Consider the following 25,486-nt stretch of genomic DNA (forward strand, 5'->3'; position numbering starts at 1 on the left):
GACATAGTTGCTAACAAGACACTTCCGATCCCCGGTACTATTCCAGTGATCTGTCAGGCTTGTTGGAACCACTGAAATGCCGAAACAGACGAATGTGACAACTCCCATGACAGTGTTACTTCAGTTTAGGCTTAGACTTGTTCCACTGCTTCAATGATAGATGCATGTTATGAGATCGATGAAAGCAGACGTTAATGACCGCAGTCGATGTCATCAGCGAATCGATCCTCTTTGAAGGTACGATTACAAGTCATTTCTTTTCTAATAATCACACTCTTCTCTGTAATTATGTTCTGAAATACTTTTCTTTTGGACTATGGAGGCGATTGTTTTAGAAATACCGTAGATATTTATCATTCATTTGAAGGACGAATGACATTGTTCACAGAGTTATTTCCCAAGCTGTCGTGATCGCGCCATGTTGGTAAGAGCGACTGCTGCTACTATCTCTTGCCAGTACACCTCTTCATCCTCCTCACTGTATAGTAGGTTTAAGAAAAGTAACAAGAAAGAAAATGGAATATTGCACTCAGAAATGAAAGCGAAATGAGAATAATCAAAGGAAGTTAAAAATATCATGTTGGATTGCCTAAGAACTTTTCTATTATCTAGTTCGAAAACACTGTGCATAAAATCGAAGTGTGGGGTTCACTGATTCATCATGTTCATAAACCTCAACTTCGAGTCAATACCATATGGCGACCCCCCCCCCCCGAATATTGGATTAACAGAGACTATCAAAATAAACAAACCATTTGAACATAATTTGATGTCGACATTCACAATACTATCAAGAAAGGTAAAATTATATACTGGATGTACAAATACTATGAAAATTCAAATATTCCTTCGTTTGTTTAAAGGCTTTTCTCACCAAAAGAGACTTATCTGCGACGTCTGAAAACTAGTACAGTCGTGGAGATGTCTCAAACATGCGTTTCTTCGGCCTAACGTCCACAGACAAGGTGACAAGCACAATTGCCCAATAGTCGATGTAGCTTGAGTAGTCACTCACGGCGACGTCTCGGAGACTTTTGGAAGTGGCATAAGTGGCAGTAACGTCCACAGAAATGTTTCCAAGACGTCGCAACTAAATCACAGCGACTGTTTGGCAAATTGCTTGTCACGTTTTCTGGAGACGTCTCCGCGACTGTAGTCTCTGAGAAGACCATTGCGATACCCCCTTTAGTACGTATATTTTTTTCATAATGTCCAGTTTTATCCCAATAGTTGCAGACTAACAAGTAAAAGTGGAAAAAAATCCGTCCCTCGGATAGGACGTTAAATGGAGGCCCCGTGAAGAGGAAAGTCACCACCTTTCCACGTTAAGAACCCACTGCACTATTCGTAAAGAGTAGGGGGAAACCCCGGTTAGTGGTCCACCTGCGCTCCCCCAATCAGTTATATCGGGAGGAGAGACCTGTGGGTCACATTGATTCAGTTCGCTTTTCGCCTCCTAGTCACAATTGACGCCAAACAAATTAATAATATCTGATTTACTCAAATGGGCAAAGAGATTCCAACATAATTAATTATTTCTAATTGCGAAAGAAACTGGTGAATCTATTTTTATTTTCCTTTTATATTTTTCTAATGGCCTAAAAATATAGAAAAAATGACATCTTCGTTGATCCCAGTGACTATTACTCGAGATACAACGCTCTCGAATTTGGGTGCGTTCGTGTGAGAATTTAGGCAGGCCTAACACTTGGTGTAAACTGGTATAGGGAACCGACGACCAGCGACGGTGGCATTCTTGAAGTTGAACAATAACGGAAAACCAATTCAATGTGGAATGCTACCAGTCTAGCCAACATTCGTCAACTCGACAAAATGAACGTGGAGGAAATGATCTTACTTTTTGAAGTCGGTACTTTTGGTGTCCTTGAGGAAAGATGTCCAATCATCAGATGATGACGTTAAAGAGTATTCTGTTAAAAGAAAATTTCGTTAACAATTTACATAATGGTCACTTTGGGGCAGTGACGGACCGTGACCCGGAGGAGACAATGATTGGAGGGGCACTGTATTGTTTGTAACGCTTGTGCCCCTCCAACGCTTTGTCTCCTCCGGGTCACGGTCCGCCACTGCTTTGGGGAGTCCAATGTTTACAGAGTTCAGAGATGAAAAGTAATGGGCTATTGAATAAAAGATATCTTACATTTTGGACCACTAAATATAAATATAAAGATACGAACCAAACGAATTACTCTAAACTATGAATTGTTGTAAAACGAAGATTTCGACTGTGTCAGAGGATTTCTTAGCTATCACGATCTCAAAATTCTCTCTGATCCACGAGCACAACTATTTTGTCCAATACCATTTCTTTGGGATGTAGAATAATTAGATTTTTATGATGAGAAAAGGCATCAACATGCGTCTTCTTTGAAGAGAACCGAGGTAGTCGTCTGTTGAGTATCGAGTAATGATTATGGAATACAGGTACAAAGAGGAGAATAAAAATAATACAGATTCATTATAGAGCCTAAATTACATGCGACCGTAAAGCAATGAAAATGAATGCAAAAATCCATACCTTCCGAGCAGTGTCTTTGGCGATGACTTCCAATGCTAGAAGACGAGGTATTTTCAGGTGACGTTGACATGCGTTCATACTCGTGGGAGCCCACTGATCCCGACACCCTAAACTTGGACCACTCCTGCCCAGATAATTTGCCAGTGGGGCGTTCTGTGTATACCGGAACGTTGAAAGTGTTCTCCGGTACATAAGACTGTGAGCTATTCATGGAGTCTGTGAATGTTCCTAACTGCAGCTTCTGAGCTTGGCGATATGTATCGTTGAGGTAGCGTTGCATGATGCTATGTTTGTACTTGTGAGTGGGTAACGATTGTCTTTGTTGGATGCCGTGAGATGCACTCTGAGGAATCGGTGCATGCAGTACGAGTTCTGGATGACTGACCTCATCAACATCTTCGTGGATGTCCTGGTGATCAGTAGAAGACGCCGAAACATCCTGGGCATAGTTTACAGTACTATTGTTATCTGAAAAGCAGAGAATGAAAATGACCTTGCTTTTTAGTTAACACATGAAAAATCGTTTTAAATATCTTTGTGGTGGTGGGGGGGGGGGGGGCGTCGTCTAGTGGCTATGACTCTCTAATGCTTCAGGCCTTCAGCGCATTATGGCAGCACAGCTAAAGCCGAGGTAATAATAGCAGCGCTTTGCATCCTCAGGAAAAAAGTGCTCGCTTAATACTGTAGATCAAGCTATTAATATTATTATTACAATTATCATCATCATCATCATAATCACGATTGAGTTCTAAATAACTGCCAGAACATCGATGTGAGTGATATCAAAACTCTTAAAGGATATACATGTAATTGCTTAAATGAATTGGTGTCCTACGGTGTCCTACGGTGTCCTATTTTCATTGGTGCACGGTGCGCACTTCCTTACCTGACTCATCCATTCCGTTGAATTCTTCATCGTCAATGTCCTCTACCTCTGATGAATCCATGGAGCTGTCTGATGAACTGATGCTGAGCCTCTCAGCGTTGCCTGTCACGTGTTTGTTGTACTTATGAATTCGCTGCTCCCATGACATTTTCGGATCATGAACGGTGTTCTTGAGGCGTCTGCGGGCGTTAGCGAACCAATTAGACACCTACAAAACAAGACAAAAAGAGTAAAAGCCTAATGACTCGGTCGAGTTACTCAGCAGAAGCCAAGCATCCAATATCCCAATGAAAACATATGAAACTTATAATTAGACGATAGATAAAGTTCTCAAAGTAATCTGATTAAAAATTATTAAGAGTGTGTTGTAACGTACCTGTACCATTGTCATCGTAGATTCCATTGAAAGAATGAGTTTCTCTTTTCGATTCGGGTAAGGATAGTCTTTGTGCTCATATAACCATCGTTTCAAAGGTCTGGTCATGCTCTTCATTTGTGGCCGCTTGCGGCGCACTTTGTCTGCCATTGGTGCAATGTATCTGCTCCTGAGAGAGAGAGAGAGAAGAGGTATCCGTTTACTTTTCTCGGAGCTTGGCTTGGGTTAAAAGTGGGACTGTCCAATGTCCTCCCATAGTCCCAGGTAGTCAAATGCACAATGGGGTCATTAATAAAGCAGCCAGGATTACACTAATTAATAATTATACTTGCTTATATAGCGCTTAATACTTACTTTGTCAGAAGTCTCTAAGCGCTCTACAATATATGCAGCATAATTACACTAGACTCCTCTTGATTCTTTTTTCCTTTTTTATAGTTTTTATTGGGTTTTCATGATTTTGTGTAACAAATCACATATAAACAATACGAGTAATTTGAAAGTAAATGTAGAAAATAAAAAGCAGCATACACATTATTAGTTTACATTAGAAAAAGTACAGCTTATCAATGATAAGTGATTAACATGTAGTATATCATATATACTTTCCGACAAACCAGAGAAAACGTTATTTTTAACTTTTTTAAATTCAATGGCTACTCTTTTCGGAAAAAAGAGAGGATCTTCTCAAGCACTCTTTGACCCTTGTTTAGTAACATGTTTTTGGAATGAATGATCTAGGCCATCTGAATTTCGGTAAAGGCATTTCCTATAAATATACTAAACGACCATTACAATGCATTTCAGGCAATAAACCAGGAATTATGAACAATTTCGCAAGCTGGTGCTATTTAATGTTGCTGTAGCATTACAGGACAAGTCCACTCAAACGAAAACTTGACTTGAATAAAAAGAGAGAAAAATTCAACAAGCATAACACTGAAAATATCATCAAAATCGGAAGTAAAATAAGAAAGTTACGGCATTTTGAAGTTTTGCTTCATTTCACAAAACAGTTATATGCACATCTCGGTCGGTATGCAAATGAGGAACTGATGACATCACTCACTCACTATTTCTTTTGTATTTTATTATATGAAATATGAAATATTTTTATTTTTTCGTCATTGTCATGTGAAATGAAGTTTCACTCCTCTCTGAACACTTCGAATTCTATTATTTTAACTTTTTGTGCTTCAGGCAAGGAGATCCTAATTATCAAATTCGTAAAAAATTGAAACATTGTATAATTCAAACAATAAAAAACAAAAGAAATACTGAGTGAGTGACATCATCTACTCTCTCATTTGGGTGTAACTGGCTGGTTTATATAACTATTTTGTTAAAAATAAGCGAAACTTTGAAATGTCATAACTTTTTTATTTTACATCCGATTTTGATGAAATTTTAGGCCTTGTGCTTGTCTGATTTTTCTCAATTGATTGAAATCAACATTTTTCTGAGTTGGACTTGACCTAAAATGAAGTATTGTGTGTCGTGAATGAGTTTTTAGCCTTGATAAAGGTCATACCACACAAGTGGATTGAATGGCGCCATCTTAGCCTAGTTCGGTAGCTATAGGGAGTTGGATGTAACCTCAAGGGGTTGTCTAATTAGTTCGAAAGTTGAATTAATGGTACCATGCCTGTCACAGACAAAATAACGCATAACATCATCCAGTATTTCCACTTAAAAGACAAGTCCACCCCAGAAAAATATTGATTTGAATAAATAAAGGAAAATCAAACAAGCACAATGCTGAAAATTTCATCAAAATCGGATGTAAATTAAGAAAGTTATGGCATTTCAAAGTTTCGCTTGTTTTTCACAAAGCAGTGATATGCTCAACTCAGTGACATGCAAATGAGACAGTCGATGATGTCCCTCACTCGCTATTTCTTTTGTTTTTATTGTTTGAATTATACAATATTTCATTTTTTACAGATTTGACAATAAGGACCAACTTGATTGAACCATAGAATTAAACAATGCTGTAATGGCACATCTTCAGGGAAGAATATCTTTGTTTCACACGACACAGAGAGAGAATTTCAGAGAAAATATTCATATTTCATAAATTATAATCAATAATACAAAGGAAATAGTGAGTGATGTCATCAGTCTCCTCATTTGCACACCGACAATGATGTGAATATAACTGTTATGTGAAGTTCATGAAATTTTCAGTGTTATGCTTGTTCATTTTTTTCCTTTTTATTCGAATCAACTTTTTGTTGGGGTAGACTTGTCCTTTTAAAAAAATGAACTGAACACATACTGGAAATTCATGGAATATCACACAATATCTTTCAAATTCAATAATTCATATTAATCTGTCCGTAATTGTATACTATTTCTTTCTTTCATGGCTTGTTAGGGACATTATTGGGTCGTTAATCGATGTATGCGAGCGAATGTAGCAATCGGGAAGCTTTACATCTTTTTGCCGATTAGTCTACACCTGTTTACTCGTGCATCATCCTTGTGTGCATAGGCGGCGGAAGTGGGGGGGGGGGACGTCCCCCCTAAATTTGGGGAGGGGGGACGGTCCCCCCTAAATTTGTTGTTGATGACCCTTTTTTTTTTTTTGCTTGTCAAAATTTTTTTTGTTGTCCCCTCCTAAAATTTTTGGCTTCCGCCGCCAATGCTTGTGTGTATACAACCAATTCATCTACTCCCCGGATCTACTCGTCGTTTGATATAATTGCCATTTTATCTATTTACGTTTTTTTTTTATTTGATATATTCTCTGAAGGTACAGACCCTGATTGAAACTTTGATTAACTTTGATCAACCACGCAGAGACTAGCACAAGCATGCAAAACTTGTCTTTTCAATTCAGGCCTTCTGTATACACACGGCATTAATAGGCTGCACATTCAGACCCTTAACTCGAGTGAAGGGTTTGCATAACAGATTACAATTTTGGGTCTTACGTCACTTAGTCTAAATAGATGAACAGAATGTTCATGAACCATTATATTCAATTGGCAAAGCACCTCAGAAAAATGTTGATTTGAATCAATAGAGAAAAATCAGACAAGCATTTATAATGCTGAAAATGTCATCAAAATCGGATGTAAAATAAGAAAGTTATGACATTTTAAAATTTCGCTTGTTTTTCACAAAATACTTAGGCCTATATGCACATTATTTAGTCACATGCAAATGAGAGAATCGATGATCATGATGATGATGTCTGTCACTCACTATTTCTTTTGTTTATTATTGTTTATAATATATCATTTTTTAATAGATTTGACAATGAACACCAACTTGACTGAAACATATAATGTTAAACAATGGTAATTCCACATGTTCAAGGTGAAATAAAACTTTGTTTCACATGACAATGAGGAGAAAATTAGAATATTTAATATAAAATACAAAAGAAATAGTGAGTGTGTGATGTCATCAGTTCCCTCATGTGCATACCGACCAGGATGTGAACATAACTACTTTGAGAAATTACATGTAAGCGAAACTTGAAGTTGTCATAACTTTCTTATTTTCCATCTGATTTCGATGAAATTGTCAGTGTTGTGCTTGTTGGATTTTTCTCTTTTTATTCAAATCCACTTTTGGTTAGGGTGGACTTGTCCTTTAATGATAAGTAGACATTAGACCTACACTGAATGGGAATCAATGGAGTCCAAATTGGTAATAGATCAAATGGCTTCTTATAAGACTTTCCAGAAAATGAAACACAAAATTAATGATCAACCAACAACCAGGGTCAAGCATGGATCGACCCGAGATCCAAATCATGAATGGTCATTCATAGCAAAGTGGGGAGCCATCAGCTAAATTTGTATTACTTGCCGGGGATTCCGGGGGTATTAGTATTACTATTATCAATGATTACACACAGCAAGCAAGCAGAAAGGCCTATTACAATTTTACCTTCAACTTTTTTAATTTAAGTAAGGTTTGTGGAATAATTCAAAAGTAGAGCCTTTTACTTACCCTAGTCGATTCCTTGCTCTCAAATTGTGTGTTTGACGACCAGACATGTCGATTCTTGATGCATTATTACGAGGGTCATCATCATGATTATCCTTGCCCGTCTCCATGTCAAAATCACAAAAGACACTTTCAAAATATCAACCAACAACCAAGTTAATCGAGCAATAAATGAGGGAAAGACGCACTCGAGAAAACAACCAACAGCCACTAATAATACTCGGACAAAGACGTAGATGTGGTGTTTCATAAAAAGTTTACGTTGAAAAATAATTCTTGGAACCAGATTACTGTAGTTGGTAAACTCCGTGTCACCTTCACGGTGTAGGGGCATTGACTTCGAAGCGAGCACACATATTACTATTGTGTGATGAATGAATGACTCATGTTTCTCTGATACACACAATAAAATCTATTGACACTTGCGAATTGCATCAGCTGGCTCTCCCACCAACTAGCTCAGACGAATCGGGGCAAATTGAGGTCAATCGGTATTTTCTTCAAAATCCACCTTCCTAAAAAAGAGATGCAAGTTTATGTTTTCGACATTTTGCTACAAGTTTGTGTTTGCTATCGTTCATGATCCGATCCCGGGATCCGATATGAGCAAAATGCAGACAAAAATCGCGAAAACATTAAATCGTGTTCTGTGTCTCTGGAGGTATACTGTCTCTGGAAAGGATCACACGTATTTTGCTTTTGCGGTGAGCAGACGGTCACATTCCAACACGCTTGTTCATAAGTGCCGCGGCGCTACCGTAAAAACTTGATACACTCAAGCACCCGACCCTATTGCAGAGCAAAATATTGAAAATTTCATCGAAGCGAAATCGGATAACAAAATAATGAGCTCATTGAATTTTAAATTTTTAATAGAAATATTTTGTGAAAATAGTGATATGCACGTCATCATGGTTATTCATTAGGTGGGCTGATGATGTCACATCCCCACGTGAAATCCTTTTTCTTATGTTAAATCATAATTGTTTCATTTTTTCATACATGTTGAATAAATTGTCTCTTTTAATAATGAAATAAGTTGCAGCGATTAGTATCTAATGCACTAAATCGACTGTCAATCCATTTTTTCAGTTCTTGAAAGAAAAAACTTGAATAAACCCTTTTTTATATCATATATACAAAAGAACAAGTGGGATATGACATCATCAAGTTGCTCATTGTATATTCATAAAGAGAGGCCTAGAACTGTTCACCGGAATAAGGCAAATCTTATTGTCATAACTTTGTTATTCCTAGGCAATTTTGATCAAATTTTTAGTGTTTTATTTGTCCATATTATTTGCAGCTCGGAGCATCCCTTTAATTCATCTGACAAATGTATGAGAAAGAAACACATAAACCTCTGGGGAAAGTTGAAAATAACGATGAAATGGAGATATATGAATTACACCCCCCCCCCCCCTCCTTGCCCACATGTTAGAGAGGAGATTGTTACCATGCATGGACCTATGAGGTGGCTGCAGTCATGCTGCAGTGAAGTTTAAATGGCCGCATAAATCATTTGGTGGGAGGTGAGCCACTGAAGTCCTTATTTCTAGACCCTAAATATTTATTTGATTCTTAATTAGGTAATTATAAACTTTAATCATGAAAGTACGACAATAAAATCTTAAGAGAATATTATTATTTAAAGAATATATCTCAATAACATTTTGTATTCTAAAATATTTATCGAACTTTAGTGGTACTATACAATTATATATTTTTAAAATGTTAAAATCAGTAGACTATACTTGTCAACAAACTTTGGGGTTGTCTACCAAGAAGCGGAGAGCAGTGAAAGCAGATAGTATGGGCAGACATGATCTCTTTATTAGCGCCCTCCACAGCCGATACTTACTTCTGTGTATCTTTTGAAAATCTAGATATCTGATTTCTTCTCTTTCAACCATGCACCACTACTACTGCAACCGTGACCATCATCATCAGCAGCAGCTCTTGATCATGACATAGGTATATTATCAGCCTCTTGTCGAGGCCCTGGCGCGAGCCGCTCTGCTTCGTCCCCGGGCTTCGCCATGTTCGCTCGGAAAGCAGCCGACAGGGCCTCGACAAGAGGCTAGTATATTATATGCCTATTTCATGATCAAGTGCTGCTGCTGCTATAAATAGCCTATAATATTGTCATTACCACATCACAATGATAACTATCACAGGGTATCACACCATCATCCCACCAACGTCACCGAGGAGCATGATGGGGGGCAAAAAGTAATTTTAAAAAATAAGAAGAAATAAATAAATGAAAAGTTAGAATATATAAACAAAAAATGAATAAAGTTGTTTTTTAATAAAAAAATGAACAAATTTGTAGGCCTGTATGCAGATATTCTTCGTTTTGTAATAAAGCAAAGGTTGCAGATGTTCTAACACCAAAAAATATTGTATTCTTGCCCCCCCCTCCCATAAATCCGCAGGTGTTTCCAAATTCACCCTGGATGGGATTGGCAAGATGTCTGCGTTATGCATAATCCCTGAGAGCTGTCAGCAAAACAATCCCTCTATTGTATACCCATGAATAGTCATCTGTAATGACTCCCAAAATCCTCATTATCACACCTCTTATAAATAAACTATGGTATGGTTTTGCTCATTCAACTTCTGGACTATTTCATAAGCTGGTCATTATCAACCGCATTACCACAGCACCTCATCTTTTATTTCAGCCAGAGGTGATAAAACTGGAACGAATAGTTTAAAAAAAACACATGCACTCGTTATCATCAAATAAATCTGTACATCAGAAGTGCTATGAGAAAGGGAGAAGAGTAAAGAGAGTGCAGAGACTTTCAAATACAGTAAACGATAATCATGATTTCAAGGAGAGTAGGATGATTAAGCTGGACTTGTTGATGACATGAATTTCATTATCCAATTATCCACCCATAGATTGACCATAGAGCTATCGTAATAGCTCTGGATTGACCAAGGAGTTACCAGCACTATTTGGATTGACCATAGAGCTATCATGGACCTGCTACACATGCATGGATAGACCACCCGGATAGACCATTGCATAACATCTTTCACTACCCCTCCTCCTCCCACACACATCCTCTCCATTCCTCCCAAACTCTGCGTGCAACAACTGTACCGGGCTACTATAATTCTTTCAGATACTATAGTATGCCTAGTGTCAAGTCCACCACAACAAAAACTTGATTTGAATAAAAAGAGAAAAAAAAATCAACAAACATAACACTGAAAATTTCATCAAAATCGGATGTAAAATAAGAGTTATGGCATTTTAAAGTTTCGCTTCATTTCTCAAAACAGTTATATGCACATCTCGGTCGGTATGCAAATGAGGAACTGATGACATCACTCACTCACTATTTCTTTTGTATTTTATTATATTAGATAGCCAAGACAGATAGCCAAGCGCGATTGGTTCATAACGCGTCACGTGATATGATCGAAATCAATGTATTTTCCCAGCCGGTCCACCTTCGATGAATATATTGACCAACCGGTCCATGAATTTATTTTTCTATGTGTATGGCGCCCTCTTGTGGATTAGATGTTACCATGCATTATCGGCCTGCCTTGGACCTGGACTGGGCTCGAACTTAGATTTAGATCTAGGGGTAGGCCTAAACAAAGTTGATTTGAATAGAAAAGGGTCATTCACTGCGTTAGACTAACGTTACTTAGATATATATAGATCAAGATCTAACGTCAGATCTATACCAGTTCAATCAATCACTTTGAATATCATAAACATGCTGCACGCATCGTTAGGCCTAACTTTATCTTCATCATTAGAGGCTATCTAATATAACAGATATTGACTGATGGGATGTGTAAAAAAAAACATTCTTTGGACCACCTAAAGGATTAATATTTTCCCTCGTGATCATATTTTCCCTCAGTGCTGCGCACTTCGGGAAAATATAACCCCTCGGGAAAATACAAATCCGGCGGTCCAAAGAATGTTTATATTACACACCCCATTAGTCAATATCTGTATAATATTAGATAGCCAAGACAGATAGCCAAGCGCGATTGGTCAATTGCGCGTCACGTGATATGATCGAAATCTGTGTATTTTCCCAGCCGGTCCACCTTCGATGAATATATTGACCAACTGGTCCGTGAATATATTTTTCTACGTGTATGGCGCCCTCTTGTGGATTAGATGTTACCAACTAAACGGAAATAAAATATGTGGGACTAAAGTATCTGAACTGGACTCTAACTTAGATCTAGGGCTAGGCCTAAAACAAACTTGATTTGATTAGAAAAGGGCCATTCACTGCATTAGAGTAGTAGTAGACTAAAGTTACATCTAGATCTATACCAGTTCCATCAATCACTGTGACTATCGTAAACAACAGGCTGCACGCATCGTTAGGCCATTTTTATCTACATCATTAAAGGCTATCTAATATAACAGATATTGACTGATGGGATGTGTAAAAAAAAACATTCTTTGGACCGCCTAAAGGATTAATATTTTCCCTCGTGATCATATTTTCCCTCAGCGCTGCACGCTTCGGGAAAATATAATCCCTCGAGAAAATATAAATCCGGCGGTCCAAAGAATGTTTATATTACACACTCCATTAGTCAATATCTGTATAATATTAAATATTTGTATTTTCTCGTCATTGTCATGTGAAATGAAGTTTCATTCCTCCCTGAACACGTGGAATTCCATTATTTTAACATTTTGTGCTTCAGGCAAGGAGGTCCTAAATCGTCAAATTTGTAAAAATTGAAATATTGTATAATTCAAACAATAAAAAACAAAAGAAATAGTGAGTGACATCATCGACTCTCTCATTTGGATGTAACTGACTCGTTCATCTATTTTTTTAAAAATAAGCGAAAATTTGAAATGTCATAACTTTCTTATTTTACATCCAATTTTGATGAAATTTTCAGCATTGTGCTTGTCTGATTTTTCTCTATTGATTCAAATCAACATTTTTCTGAGGTGGACTCGACCTTTAAAAGCTTCGAAGAGTGAAGCAAGTGAGAAAAACTTCCTTAATAAAGAAAATCTAATTTTGTGATAGATTTTATATTTTGGCATAACATTATTTCCGCATGTTTTTCCATAATTCCTTTCCTTTTTCTATTTTGTTTTCTCATTTCTTTCTTGGTAGCGAAAGGCCATGGCCTCCATCCCCCCTCTAGAGTTGTTCGTCAGTAATCATTTTAAACGCAATCCTACAGGGAAACATCCTCACTATTTCTTCAAACGCAATCATTGTGCCTTATTAAGGGCCTATTTTTAGGACTCTTACTTCGTACTGATACATATTTCTGATTAGCAAACTGCTATATCCCCCCCCCCCCTCTTCCACTCTCCCCCTTCTTTCTCTCTCTCTCTCTTTCTTTCTTTCTTTCTTTGGGAAAAAACTGCTCGCAAATGACATCACCATTAAGATACAAAATTTGAGCTTTTGAAATCTTTGATGGATTCCCTAAAACTCTCATCAATATCATGTTAATAATTTTCTGCTATTTTTACAATAAACTTTATTATGTCAGAGTGAATTTCCCCTTTAATGAATTAATTACAATACTTGGGATTCAAAGTGAGCTTCAAATTTGAGTATTATAGAAGAGCGATTTATGTAAGTCCAGGGAAAAAATAAGAAATACCAACTCAAATGTTATCAATTCGGTGTGATTTAGATATGTAATCCTTTCCATTAGTCCAACATTATAATTCTTATTTTCTTCTCAGAACCTTTCTTATTTAATATACTGTACATGGAGGGGCTTTGGGAATTTTTGGCATGGGAGTTTAAGACTCGGCATTTATACCTCTGTCATTTTTACCTCAGCCATTTTTACTTCTGCCATTCTTACCTCTGCCATTTTTACCTCTGCCATTTTTACCTTTGCCATTTTTACCTCTGCCATTTTTACCTCTGCCATTTTTACACCGAGCCGTTTAAGATAGTGCCCTTTTCCCCTGCTCCCTTTCAACTTCCCTCCCCCGCCCCTGTATTAATACAAGATAATTGCAAATGTCAATAAACACAAAGATTAGTGCCTAATATTTTAATAAAAAATGATAATCGTAAATTGGATCATATATACACATGTATGCAACCATTGAATGTTCTATTTAGATCCGATTCTGCAAAGTTTTAGCTTGCGATTTTCGGCGCGCAACAGACAGTGCTGAAAGTTTTCAGGTCAGAATATAAAAACATTCAGCTCGCGCTTTGTGCACTGCTCCCATCATCTTGTTTAGTTGAATAGGTAGGCCTACCCATAAACCGGCCTGTTCATGGATATAAAAAAGTGCTATATAAATAGCATGTCAAGTTTTCATGTCAGAATATTCATAGCTTGCAGGGCAGGGCTCAAATATTACTCCAATAAAAAGTCTAATAGTTTCACATACTTTCACAACTCACTCTCTTCTCAATATGTTTATTTTTCTCTCCCTTATTCTATCTTTTCCCCCTCCTTCTCAATCTCCTCTTTTTCATTTTTTTTGGGGGGATCACTATAATTGAGAAATCATAGGGGGCGGTCACATCTGCTTTAATATGTAATTTATTTGGAAGAGCTCAATGAAGTCACTGAAAATTTTGAATGAAGTATACATAGGCGCAGACTTTTCCGAAATTATGTATTTTGTTTTTTTGTTTTTTCCGACATTGATTACTGATATACTAGTACCGCATCTTTTTTCGCTCCAGAAGCTCTCTCTCTCTGCACTAGCTAGCTAGCTTAATTCAAATCACTTGCTGTTGTTGTTGTTGTTATTTTGAATAGGCAAACTAGTCAGTTTTGACTATTGTTGCCTTATAAATATGCTTTTCTTTTTTTCCAAAATATGATAATTTCTTTGTTCAGATTATGTCAGTTTGAAAAGTAAGAGAAAGAAAGGAAAGAAAAGTTCTCAGGAAATTGTGCAAGACCACCTTTCCTGCCCTGTATTAGTACGTTATCCTGACAAGCCCGCTCGAGGTGCATTTCGAGGGCGTCTCAGGAGTACAAAAAAAAAAAGAATGTATTCCCTATGTCTCTCAAACGTGAGCAGGGGGCGGTCTATCCAATACCTCGTAGAACTTGATTTAAATTCCGCAGGTGCAAATTTATGTCAAATCGATCGGAACCATATCAACATTATCATTTTTTTTAAAAGCGAAAACATTTATAGTAGAGTAGTTGCCATTTGCAAGGCCCTATATATAGGGCCTTGGCCATTTGTGCACTGCGCCCTCAAGCGTCTTTAAATAGTTCTTTTCCACTACAAAGTGTTAACCACTGATCGGTGTTAACAGGGAAATTTTGACATCTATTCTGAATCTGAGGGCTAACTTTTGATGGACAAAGCGAGATACTGGCCCGACTACTGGTACGTATGTTATGTTCGTTTTACTTGTGTATCTTGATAGTACTATTTTAGTCTTATAAACAGTTTACTTTACGAAGAAAAACCAATCCGATAATCGCAGCATAATCTGGCTGCCGCTGTCGCATCTCATTCTCATCTTCTGAAGTTCTGACTTGGCCTGGTGGGTGCCATCGCATCATCCCTGGGCTGGAGGTCGGGGGCCCGTTCCCTGCCAACAACCATGGGTGCATCTCTGCCGCCGTGACTACAGGAAAATTGAAGTGAAGGCATGGCGCATTCAACAATGCAACAAATTCCTGCAAATTTAATTAGAGGATTTACAGAATGAAGACCTCCTACGAAACTTACGAAATGATGTGAAGTAAATTCTTCATATGAATCTAAATATCCCTAAACTTAATGATAGATAGGCCTAGCCTAGACAGCTGGCAGCCATCTGTTTCGAGGACTTTTTAACATTTTAAAAAATAATTTCTCCTTGTACACAGACGGCTCGCTATCGTGCAGCCACCATTAGGGGACTTGCAATGCAAAATCCCCCCGTCGGGGCTCTTCAATTTTTGTCTTTAATGAATAAAAATTTTAAAAATATACGCTAACAAAATGCAAATTGATATTCCCTCTTGGCATTAATTGCCAAAAAACAGAGAAAAATCAAGTTAAAAGGAACAAAAACAGTGACGTACCACGGCTGTTGCACAAATTCACCTCCCCGTTTTATCCAATCTTAAGTACATAAACATATGGCCATTGAGTCCCCTGTACAGATCGCGCTAGAACTTCAGTCTCTGTATTTGGTGAGTGAAGCCAACGGAGTTCAGCTGAACAACCAATATAAAAGAGACCGAAGCTTTTGGTCTAGGCCTAGCCTAGCTTAATTTATTTTTTAAGCGTTGTCGATTTTTCTTCTCGTTGACAAAATACGGAGCAACCTTGCAAGTTCTCAAATTTTTTGTCTAATGAGCGCAAGAGGGCGCGCGATTTATCTTCATATCAAAGACACTACAAGGGAAAGACTAGACAAACTATCTTACACGTAAATCGATGCAAAGCGGTAAAGTAAAGACTTTCTTTGGTGGAACGTTCCTTGAATAACGGGGCTTCGTTTAACTTAGGATGCTAGGTACGTAGAAATTTCTATTTTTTTTTTAAATTTGTCATCACATTGAATATTTTCCAAAAATGCATTGCAGTCAGCAAAAATAATAATTATAAGGTACTAAGCCTGAGTCATATCGATTATTTTGAAAACCGGTGTTCTACAGCTCTAATTCGATCGAACATCGATGCATCGAATATTGAAGTCGGGGAAAATTTAGTCTTTTGTTTTTGCGTCGATGCGATGCGCTTTGCATATGCACTACGCACTGACGGTATGCGCTGGCGTTGGCCGGTTGAGCGTTGCACAAGCAGATGACAGAGCAAAGTTCGTTTGTATTTTCCATGATCACAAAACACACAAAAAAAGGCCGGGACCAAAGCAGAATTCTTCCCAAAATATCTTCAACAATGATATTTGCAGATGACAACATATAAGTTTAAAGTGAAACAATAATAAAGACATGAATCACGCAGAGTCGATCCGAATGATTTTCGGTCAACTAGCATTCGCAGTCCATTCACCAGCCCCGTCCGCAGCTCCGTACACTCACTCTCCCGAAACGACAGGCGTGCTTGACGTCAGCGCCAGCAAACAATTGCAATCAATGGAGAGCGCTGTAACTCGCCTGAGATTGTGTAGTTGGATCCAAAATGAGCTCCAAATAAATTTATGGGAATAAATACGTAATTTTTTCTGGATGGTCATTTGAATTGCTATTCAATGCTGATATAACCGATTGTGAGGAAAGATTGTGGAATATGAGTTATGACGATGTTCGAGAATTAATCCTGATAATGACAATCCAGTTTTTTAGACGCAATTGAGCATGCGATCAAAATAAATACGAATGTTTCGAATCGAGCCCTAAATTCATCTAAATTATTACGATTTAACAAGATTTTATGGTCATACTAAGAATATTGACGATGTCAGCAAAGTATGTTATGTTCATATGGAAGAAATAATACTGGGATTATTTCTATTGTTCCATCTCTGGACGTCTCCTCCAAGCTCCGAGAAAATAAGCACAATGCGCATGCGTGTTTGATGACGTATGACATATTTTCCCATTCATGAAATCAGAGCCCAAAGTTGGGCACAAACTAGCTTCAAATTGATGGGAAAAAATATCAAACGCAATTTTCTCTGTTTGTCATGTAAAATGATATTACGAACTTGAACAGAGTTTTTGCATGTAGACAATGTTCGAGAATCAATCCTGACGTGATGATTATTTTTTTTAGACAAGTGCACTAGCTCGACTCAAGAAGTCAAGTCGATCGTCATGAGATGTCCGCCATTGATAATTGAAACGAAATACAAACGTTTCACATCAAGCTCTAAATTCATATTAATGATTATCATATGCAAATTATTGTTAAATATTACGATTAAATAATGTTCTATGGTCATGATTTTAATATTGTTCATGAAAGCAAGATTTATTTTACGTTGATCGCGTCAATTTCCGGCCATTTTCTGGTTTGATTAAAGAACAGTATGGTAGTGGATCGTATTACCGAACACTTTTCATGAATTTGATCATATCAAACACATTATTCCAATAAAATTCACCAAACTTTCACCATAAATACACAAATACCTACAAAATATAAACATGCAGAAATTTTGCCGAAATTGTTTTTCATTTTTACGACATCAGCTTCCAATTGGACCCCTCTTCGCAAGTGAAATATTTTGGTCACTTGAAAAGGTATCGTATTACCGAACGTGTGTTTTCTATGGGAAAAGTTGGGAAAACAACAAAGTCACTGATGAGCTTTTTTGACCATATTTTATTGTTTTGAGGATATAAAGACTTCAAAATTGTGTTTTTGATATTTTTTCATCATTTTTCTATTGTTCCCTTCGGGAGGAAGTTGCAAAGGTTTGAGCGTATTTGATTATTTTTCTGACGCATATGATGCGCGCGTTCGGTAATACAAGGCCGGTCGGTAATACAAGGCCGGTCGGTAATACAATCACTCACTATACTGCGCATGCACGATCGATGGCCATGACTTCCATTCATGAATTCATCGTGCATAAATTATCTCGGCACGAGCAGACGAGTAAGACTCGAACTATGATCGAAATAAACTTCAAATTAATGGTGAATAGCATCATAATTATTCATTCGGTTTCATTTTGGGGGCAATAGAAATCAAGTAAGTAGTAGTAAAGTTGGACATTACTGATATTTTGATGATTGATTGTGTAAACCAAACGAATCGGCCGGCCGACGTATTTTTTTTTTTTTTCGATGCACCGATTTTGCAAAATCTGCACCGGTGTTCGATGACATCGATCGAACACCGATTTTAAAATCGATTCGACTCAGGCTTAATAAGTACGCTTTTTAAGTTATTGCATTTATTGGTGTCTCTATTTTATCAAACAATCATTAGAGTTGTGCACTTTCCAGGCAGAGGTAGAAGTCTAAGCGATTCGCTCATTTTTGTGTCCTTTTCTAATTAAATGATATGTTAAAAATTGAAAATGGCATGCTTTTCACCAGAAAGAGCCATGGTGAGTAGCAGAATGGGTTTCGGCTAACATCACGTTATGAAGCGATGTTAGCGACAACTCTAAAATCCACTGCGTAAACACGTTGGTTGTGCAAGGTTACATGTACCGTACCAGGTTGACCGGTACTAACCTCGCAATACATGTGAGTGGTTCCCTGCTTGACACGAGTCTTTGGCTGATGCTACATGTACCTGAACCTAACAATAGACCAAAGGCTTCGGTCACTGTTAATAATTTAGTTGCTCAGCTGAACTCTGTTGGCTTCACTCACCAAATACAGAGACTGAAGTTCTAGCTCAATCTTTACAGGGACTCAATGGCCATATGTTTATGTATTATGTTCGGATAAAACAGGGAAGTGAAGTTGCCCGACAGCCAAGTAGAGTAAGTCACTGATGAGCCCCGTTAGTGGGATTTTGCATTGTTGCCCCCTAAAAGGGCCTAATGGTGGCTGCACGATATCGAGCTGTCTGTGTACAAGGAAAAAAAATGTTTTAAAAAATCCTCAAAACAGACAGCTGCCAGCTGTCTAACCTGTACCATGCCTGTACTCTACCCAAATATTGTGCCCCAAACTCGCTCTGATACTTTGAGTGGCAAAGTGGGAAAAATACATATTTATTGTAAAAATCCTACATCTAAACTAAAGAAGCTTAATTTCTTACTTTCTAATTTCACTCCATATTCATCCTCCTTTTAGCCTCAAATTGGTGATTTGGAGCCAACATGTAGTTCCTCACACGTATAAATAATTAGCTGCCGATATCAAAACATCGCATGCGCGAGGGTCTGAGCCCAGACCCTCGCTCTAGAATGACAAAAGCCATGCGTGCAAGACCCTCGTTACAAAACACCTCAGTTCCCTAACTGCTCTGCCAAAATTGTCCAGCGAGAGCACCGCATGTAAGAGCTGGATGCACGGCTTCACAACTCCCTCAGCTAGCAGCTTCATGCACCGCTAGCGCGCACAATAGCACAGCGCTAATGTGCCCCATACCTACTTTAGGTTACTGTGCTCCCGTTCATAGACCCTGTTTGTCACATTGCCTGCTATATATTTATTTGGTTCCCAAGACCCTGTATTTTACCCTTGTGGTCAGTTTCTTAGACCACCATTTCTGGGTTTCTTGAGGCACACCCTCATCAAAATAATAATTTGAGTGCCTTCTTGCTATATGGGATTGTAATTTTTATTTTTTTTATCAATTATTTGTCTGTTGTATTGTTTTATGAATGTTGTTTCAAAAACATAAGAAATGTATATCACTATAAATAATACAGATATCGCCTCTGGCGGTTAAGAAGAACAAAGTTTCATTTCCCGTACGGAGTTACGGGTATATTTTTCTGAGGGGAAAATGTAGCTTTGCTTCGGAGGAAGTTGAAATATTATTGACCTGGCAATAGTAACCTGCAATTGGCTTTATAAATACCTGTACTTTAAATGCTTGTTGTAAACAACTCTGATTGATACTGTATGTCTATGCCATGAGACAAAATCACAGCTAGTGTATGCTTAATACAATCTACAAAAGCATGGACACTAGCAAACTACCTGATTTAGCAGCTTTTATTTTTTAAAAGAAGTGAATGACATCACCTCAGTGCCTGCACGGCAGCAGTTAACAATAAACAGTTACATTTACTGAGGTGACGTCAAAACTTGGAATATAATAATCATGATCCTTGCAAAGCTATGATCATGTGATGGCCTATTGACCTATCACTGATTTGACCTACATGTATGTAATATGAGTTATTATCCTTTCAGAATCAATTGAAAAATAAAAGAATTGAATTGAATTGAGCATGTGAAGAGTTAAATCAACCAATCCTGATAGAATGTTTGGATAGTATGTCTCTCATTTTTCCCATTATTCACCTTGATGAGAGAAATTGCATGCTATAGAACCTTGTTTGTTCTGCCTTTGTCGTGATATGGGCTCATTTCAAAGGCTTAAAACAAGTATAAGTTTTTAATAGGTCAAACCTAAACTCGACTTTGAAATGGGATGTGAGTGGAGTGTCAGTAATGCAAGAAAATAAAAAGAATATAGAAATGAAAATACACAATTGAGAGAAACATTGTTTCTGTGTGTTTGATAGATTCCTCCTCTGAATCAAACCAACAAGGAATTCGGAATGCCTCTACCATGCACATTGCAGATGTGACCTACCCGCTCTCATATCCTGCAGCGCTCAAAATGTTAATTGAAACTTGACTACAATCCTACTGTGAGCTATGTATTTGTGTCCCACCATCCCATCTGATAGTGATATTGGCCATTGGTTTCCCATACTGGCATTTTTTTTTCCGGGGGGGGGGGGGGGGGGGGGGGGGGGGGGGGGGGGGGGGGGGGGGGGGGGGGGGGGGGGGGGGGGGGTTGGGAGTGACTGAAGATACAAAACAAGTGGTTTATTTCCAGACATTAATAGGAGGGGGAGCTAGGGAGGAGTAGCAGTTGTGGGGTTGGTGGAAGGGAGGAAATACAGTATTTGGAATCTCCTAGAAAATCATACGTACAATGTACTGTACACCGGTACACATTTTGAATCGAATAGAGTTCCGAAGTGTAACATCAGTTGCCATGGTGTCATGCCGGGTTGGTTCTAAACATACGATCATCTGTATTTGCAAATGACTTTCGCTCTTCTGAAAAATAGGTTGCTAGCGATCAAATTCCAATAGCAGCCAACACTCATTTTCATTCCACGGGTTCATTTGTTTAAAACCAGGCCGCCATGACACCATGGCAACTGACGTCATCACTTTGGTACTCTATTGGCTTCTGACTTGTCTGGTACTTTGCACAATGAAAGATGTACATACAGTACATGTAATTTTCTTGTTCATCTGTTTCTGTTTGTGGCAACTCCCATAGGATCTCGGTAGGACAGCATTTTGCTGGTAAACTCCAAGCTGGTATATAACCAATCACATGTACGTAGGAAACATTTTACATCTAGGTTAATCAGTCATAGTGGTTTACGTAATAGATGGCAGATATTACTCTTGGGCAGGGAAAAAAAATACACGGGGGCTCGGGGCGAATTCGCCCCCGAAATGCTCGAAAGAGCCCCGAAAATTCTACATTTACTGCAATGTTAAAGCTTATCCAAAATTGCTGATTAAAGCAGTTAGGTTGTCAAAAGTAGCCCCTGAAAAAAAAAAAAAATTTTCTACTCTTGGGCCTTTTTATCAAAGTGGAGACAATGGCAGAGTTAGGATTTGAACTCACAACCTTGCGATTATGAGTCTAATGCTCTTACCACTGGAACACACGACCCGACATCTATTCTATGGTTTGTCTTATTTTCTCACAGTATTGATGATTCATATACATGACTATTTTATGAGGCATGAAATGTTAACCTACATGTAGAGATGTACCATAGAATAAACCATTTTCATATATATTTCACAGTTTTTTTTTCAATCTCTGTACATTTTTAGCCCATACTGTAAATTTCATTTGCACCCTGACCAAAACAAGCAATTTACAATCTATTTGGTGTACCATTTGTACTTCTAGTTTCTAATATGATCAGTCTGGTTGCTGATAATATAATCAAATCAGTTTACCTCGTCAAATCCTGAAATTCACCCAATTCATTTCATTTTGAGGCCTGTCTGGCTGAGTCATGATTGATTTTACCATTAGTGTCTAGGCCAATTAGAGTCTGTCAGAAATGGTTTGTCAAGTTCACCAATCACTTGGTGTGCTATCATTGAACAAATTCAGTATTGTATCTTCTGCATGTACACATTGTTTCTTGCCTCAGGTGTTTGCACTGAAGCTTCAAATTGCACAGAGATGATTTTAAATGATGAAGAGATGAGGGCACTGGATTTTCAACTTCATTGACCAAATGAGGACATGAATATTTTCAGGCTTCAATTTGTTCGGCATATTTTCCATTTGACTTGCAATTACAATAATTCAAAGTACATTTAAATTAGCAAAGAATATCATACAAGGTATTTTGGTTTCTAACAATTACAAGGTTATTATTCAACTTTTCATACAGGTCTTCATAATACTAAAGTATATTAAAATCAAACCTTGAAATTACAAAATCACTTTAGCATATTCACTTTGATTCATTGTAGAGGCTCCTGGGTTGATTTACAATTATATGATTTATGACTCTAAAGTCTGATTAAAAATCACACCTAAAAAAATCTCATTCTGGTATGGTGTTAATAGTGTAATATTGGTTAGATAGCACTACAGGTGGGTGTTTCATAAAGCTGTTCCTAAGTTCGAGCCACTTTGAGAACGACTGGTGATCCTTTCTTATGGTAAATGATATTCACCAATACTGCTCACTGGTAGTTATTTATCAGGTAAGAAAGTTTCACCAGTCGCTCTTATAAACAGCTTTATGAAACGGCCCCCAGGCTCTATTTAGTTTTAGTCAGTGATGTCAAATATCATGTACCGGTACAGGTTTTCTAAAGCATGACTTATAATACATGTAGTCAGACTGAAATACTGTAAACCCTTTGTTTATACGCCCCCTTGGTGATTATACGACTCTTGTACTAGCACAATGAAATCATGATGATGTCGTATTACATGTACATCATGTAGCAGTGGTGATCAGATTTCTGACACATGCATGTAGCACTGATGACACTCGATATTTACATGTATTTTCAGTGAACGAATAAACTGAGGAAGTTGTTACCACGGCAACTACTTGGCTTTTGAGCATATTAATCACGATGGAGGCCTGATGTAAGTATGAGTACATGTATGTACTGTGCATGTATCGCACATGAATATATCAAAGTATGCCTTTATCTTGATCACCTTGGTTATTAAATGGTTTATTCTATAGTGAATATAATACACGTTTACAAGTAGCAGCAGCCTTTTCCAATCAGTTGTGTGTTTCCATACCTTAAATAGACAATTCCAAAGGACTTTAAAATACACTGTACATGTATCTTTTGACATTTTTTACAGACCTGTACACTACATGTACATGGCTTTGTAAGTATCATGAAAAATAGGAAGAGATGAAAGGGAAAATAAAGAGAAATTGATTGAATTTGAATCAAGATTCAATATAATCTTTGAAATTTCATAAGAACTTGTAAGTTTGATAAATCCTATTTCTTTCTTGAACTGGGGCAACTGTCGTGTCAGTTCAATAATAAATTTGGCAGTAATTCGATCTTGTAATAATCTAGAATGTGTCACTCGTTTGAAAGCAGATAGCTCATCTTCCTTGATTCTAATGTGTTGTCAGTCAGTATTGTCACTCTATATGCTTGCTGTCTTTTCGTTTGCCCGTGATGTTTTCAAAAGATTGTGCACAGTCAAGGATTGTCTTTTTTTTCAGACCCATTGTCTCCTTTTATTCATTCCAAAAATTTGAAGAGATTTAAAATGAATGAAATGGTCCATGACTCCACTCATCATTTCTGTTCAGATGACAAAAACCAGCCTAAATCGTCACATTCATGTACATGTAAATAGTAATTGTCCCAATCTTTATTTCACGGTGTAGAGAAAAATGATAAATCTTTTGAAAATTGGATGATTGCCCTTTTAAGGGTAGTTTGTTTGGCATTGTCACCAGCTGCTTTATCTCATTCTTTCGATTGGATTAATGTTGGTAGAATTTTGATGAGGAAATCATATACTGTAATTTGTGAGAGTAGCAAAATATAAAAGTAATCGCTTTCATGATAGTAATACGGTCTAGGTGCACAGACTAGCAAAACGCAGAGTGCAAATCTTGCCTTGGGGGCAATTAATCTCTTCCACCCTCAACGCCTCTGGAGCTCAATGTGTGCGGCTTTCCTCCGCGATCTTGCGATCTTGCGGCTGTCAAGATCATTCTCTCATCTGGTGGTGAGGTGAGGGTCTAGATGCATTGAAGAGTTCTTCTCACATAGGTGTCATATCTTGATACGATGGTGGTTCACCGTGGTTGATGTGGTTCTATCGTGGAAAGTTGTGCCCCTGCAGTGCTTTGTCAATTTAAACATCGTCCAGATATAAAAACTAGAAAAGCAAGGGCAATATTTTTAAATCTTGATTTGAGCTTCTGACTTTGTCAGTTATCCTGATCTGTTTGCTGTTCCTGAACACCTGTGAATGTGTGAGTATATTGTAAATCAATCCTATTATCTTCACACATGCAGTCAAGGAATAATTTGCTTTCTGGAAGTGCCAGGGAGATTCTCTTTTTACCTCCATGGAAATATACATACCTGTATGTACATCGGCATGGGAAGGTGCAGTCAGGGAAGGGAGGCACTAGTGGCATAGCTAGGATTTTTTCCCGGGGGGGCACTGGGGGGTCCTTGCTTTTTCAGGGGGGGCACCGGCCTTTTTTCCAGTGTGTGTGTATGTGTCACAAGGGCGGATCCGACTTTCGCCAATAGGGGACGGGGCCCGAAATTATCTTCACCTATATTTTCCCCGATCAGTCACTTCTTAGTTTTATTCTTATGAAACAACATAAACATAAAATAATCTCATAAGCCTTATAAAAAGTGCGAGCGATTTTTTTTTTTTATTTCATGTATTTTTTTTCCTGAAAATTTAATATTCTGAGCAGTTATGTGTGATCCTGAACAAGATTCGCATGTAACTAGATGGTTACTGCGAACACCAAGCGTGAGCAGAAATTTTTATGAACTGTTCTAGCATTATCAAAAAGGGACCTGTTAAGGACTGCTTTCAGTTACCCACGAAGACGGTATACATTTCAATATTGCG

General features: G+C 37.8%; 2 protein-coding genes across 3 annotated transcripts in view; one reads left to right on the plus strand and one right to left on the minus strand.

The window, feature by feature from the left end:
• Window positions 1-376: 376 nt before the first annotated feature.
• On the minus strand, window positions 377-8,177 carry LOC121425397 (homeobox protein Mohawk-like). Its single transcript, XM_041621442.1, has 6 exons — window positions 7,768-8,177; window positions 3,802-3,970; window positions 3,426-3,633; window positions 2,540-3,007; window positions 1,859-1,931; window positions 377-478 (listed from the first exon to the last, which is right to left on the minus strand). Exons 1-6 carry the CDS (start codon window positions 7,872-7,874, stop codon window positions 391-393), a joined length of 1,113 nt encoding a protein of 370 aa, XP_041477376.1. The 5' UTR covers window positions 7,875-8,177; the 3' UTR covers window positions 377-390.
• Window positions 8,178-15,033: 6,856 nt separating this feature from the next.
• Window positions 15,034-25,486, plus strand: part of LOC121425405 (MAGUK p55 subfamily member 6-like) — a 49,376-nt gene continuing 38,923 nt past the window's right edge. The window contains exon 1 of one of the 2 annotated variants that reach the window (XM_041621461.1): window positions 15,034-15,115. The gene's annotated coding sequence lies outside the window, so the exon portion shown is untranslated. Of the gene's footprint in view, window positions 15,116-24,531; window positions 24,864-25,486 lie in introns of those variants that run through there. The other variant, XM_041621454.1, reaches the window with a different exon arrangement.

Source organism: Lytechinus variegatus, chromosome 1 (genome assembly GCF_018143015.1).
Source record: "Lytechinus variegatus isolate NC3 chromosome 1, Lvar_3.0, whole genome shotgun sequence".
NCBI lineage: Eukaryota > Metazoa > Echinodermata > Echinoidea > Temnopleuroida > Toxopneustidae > Lytechinus > Lytechinus variegatus.

Coding starts and splice junctions, on each gene's coding strand:
- LOC121425397 (XM_041621442.1), bottom strand. CDS start 7,874: ATGGAGACGGGCAAGGATAATCATGATGATGACCCTCGTAATAATGCA. Junction 3,971..7,767: donor AGAGCAAGGAATCGACTAGG/GTAAGTAAAAGG, acceptor TCTCTCTCTCAG/GAGCAGATACATTGCACCAA. Junction 3,008..3,425: donor CAACGGAATGGATGAGTCAG/GTAAGGAAGTGC, acceptor TCTGCTTTTCAG/ATAACAATAGTACTGTAAAC.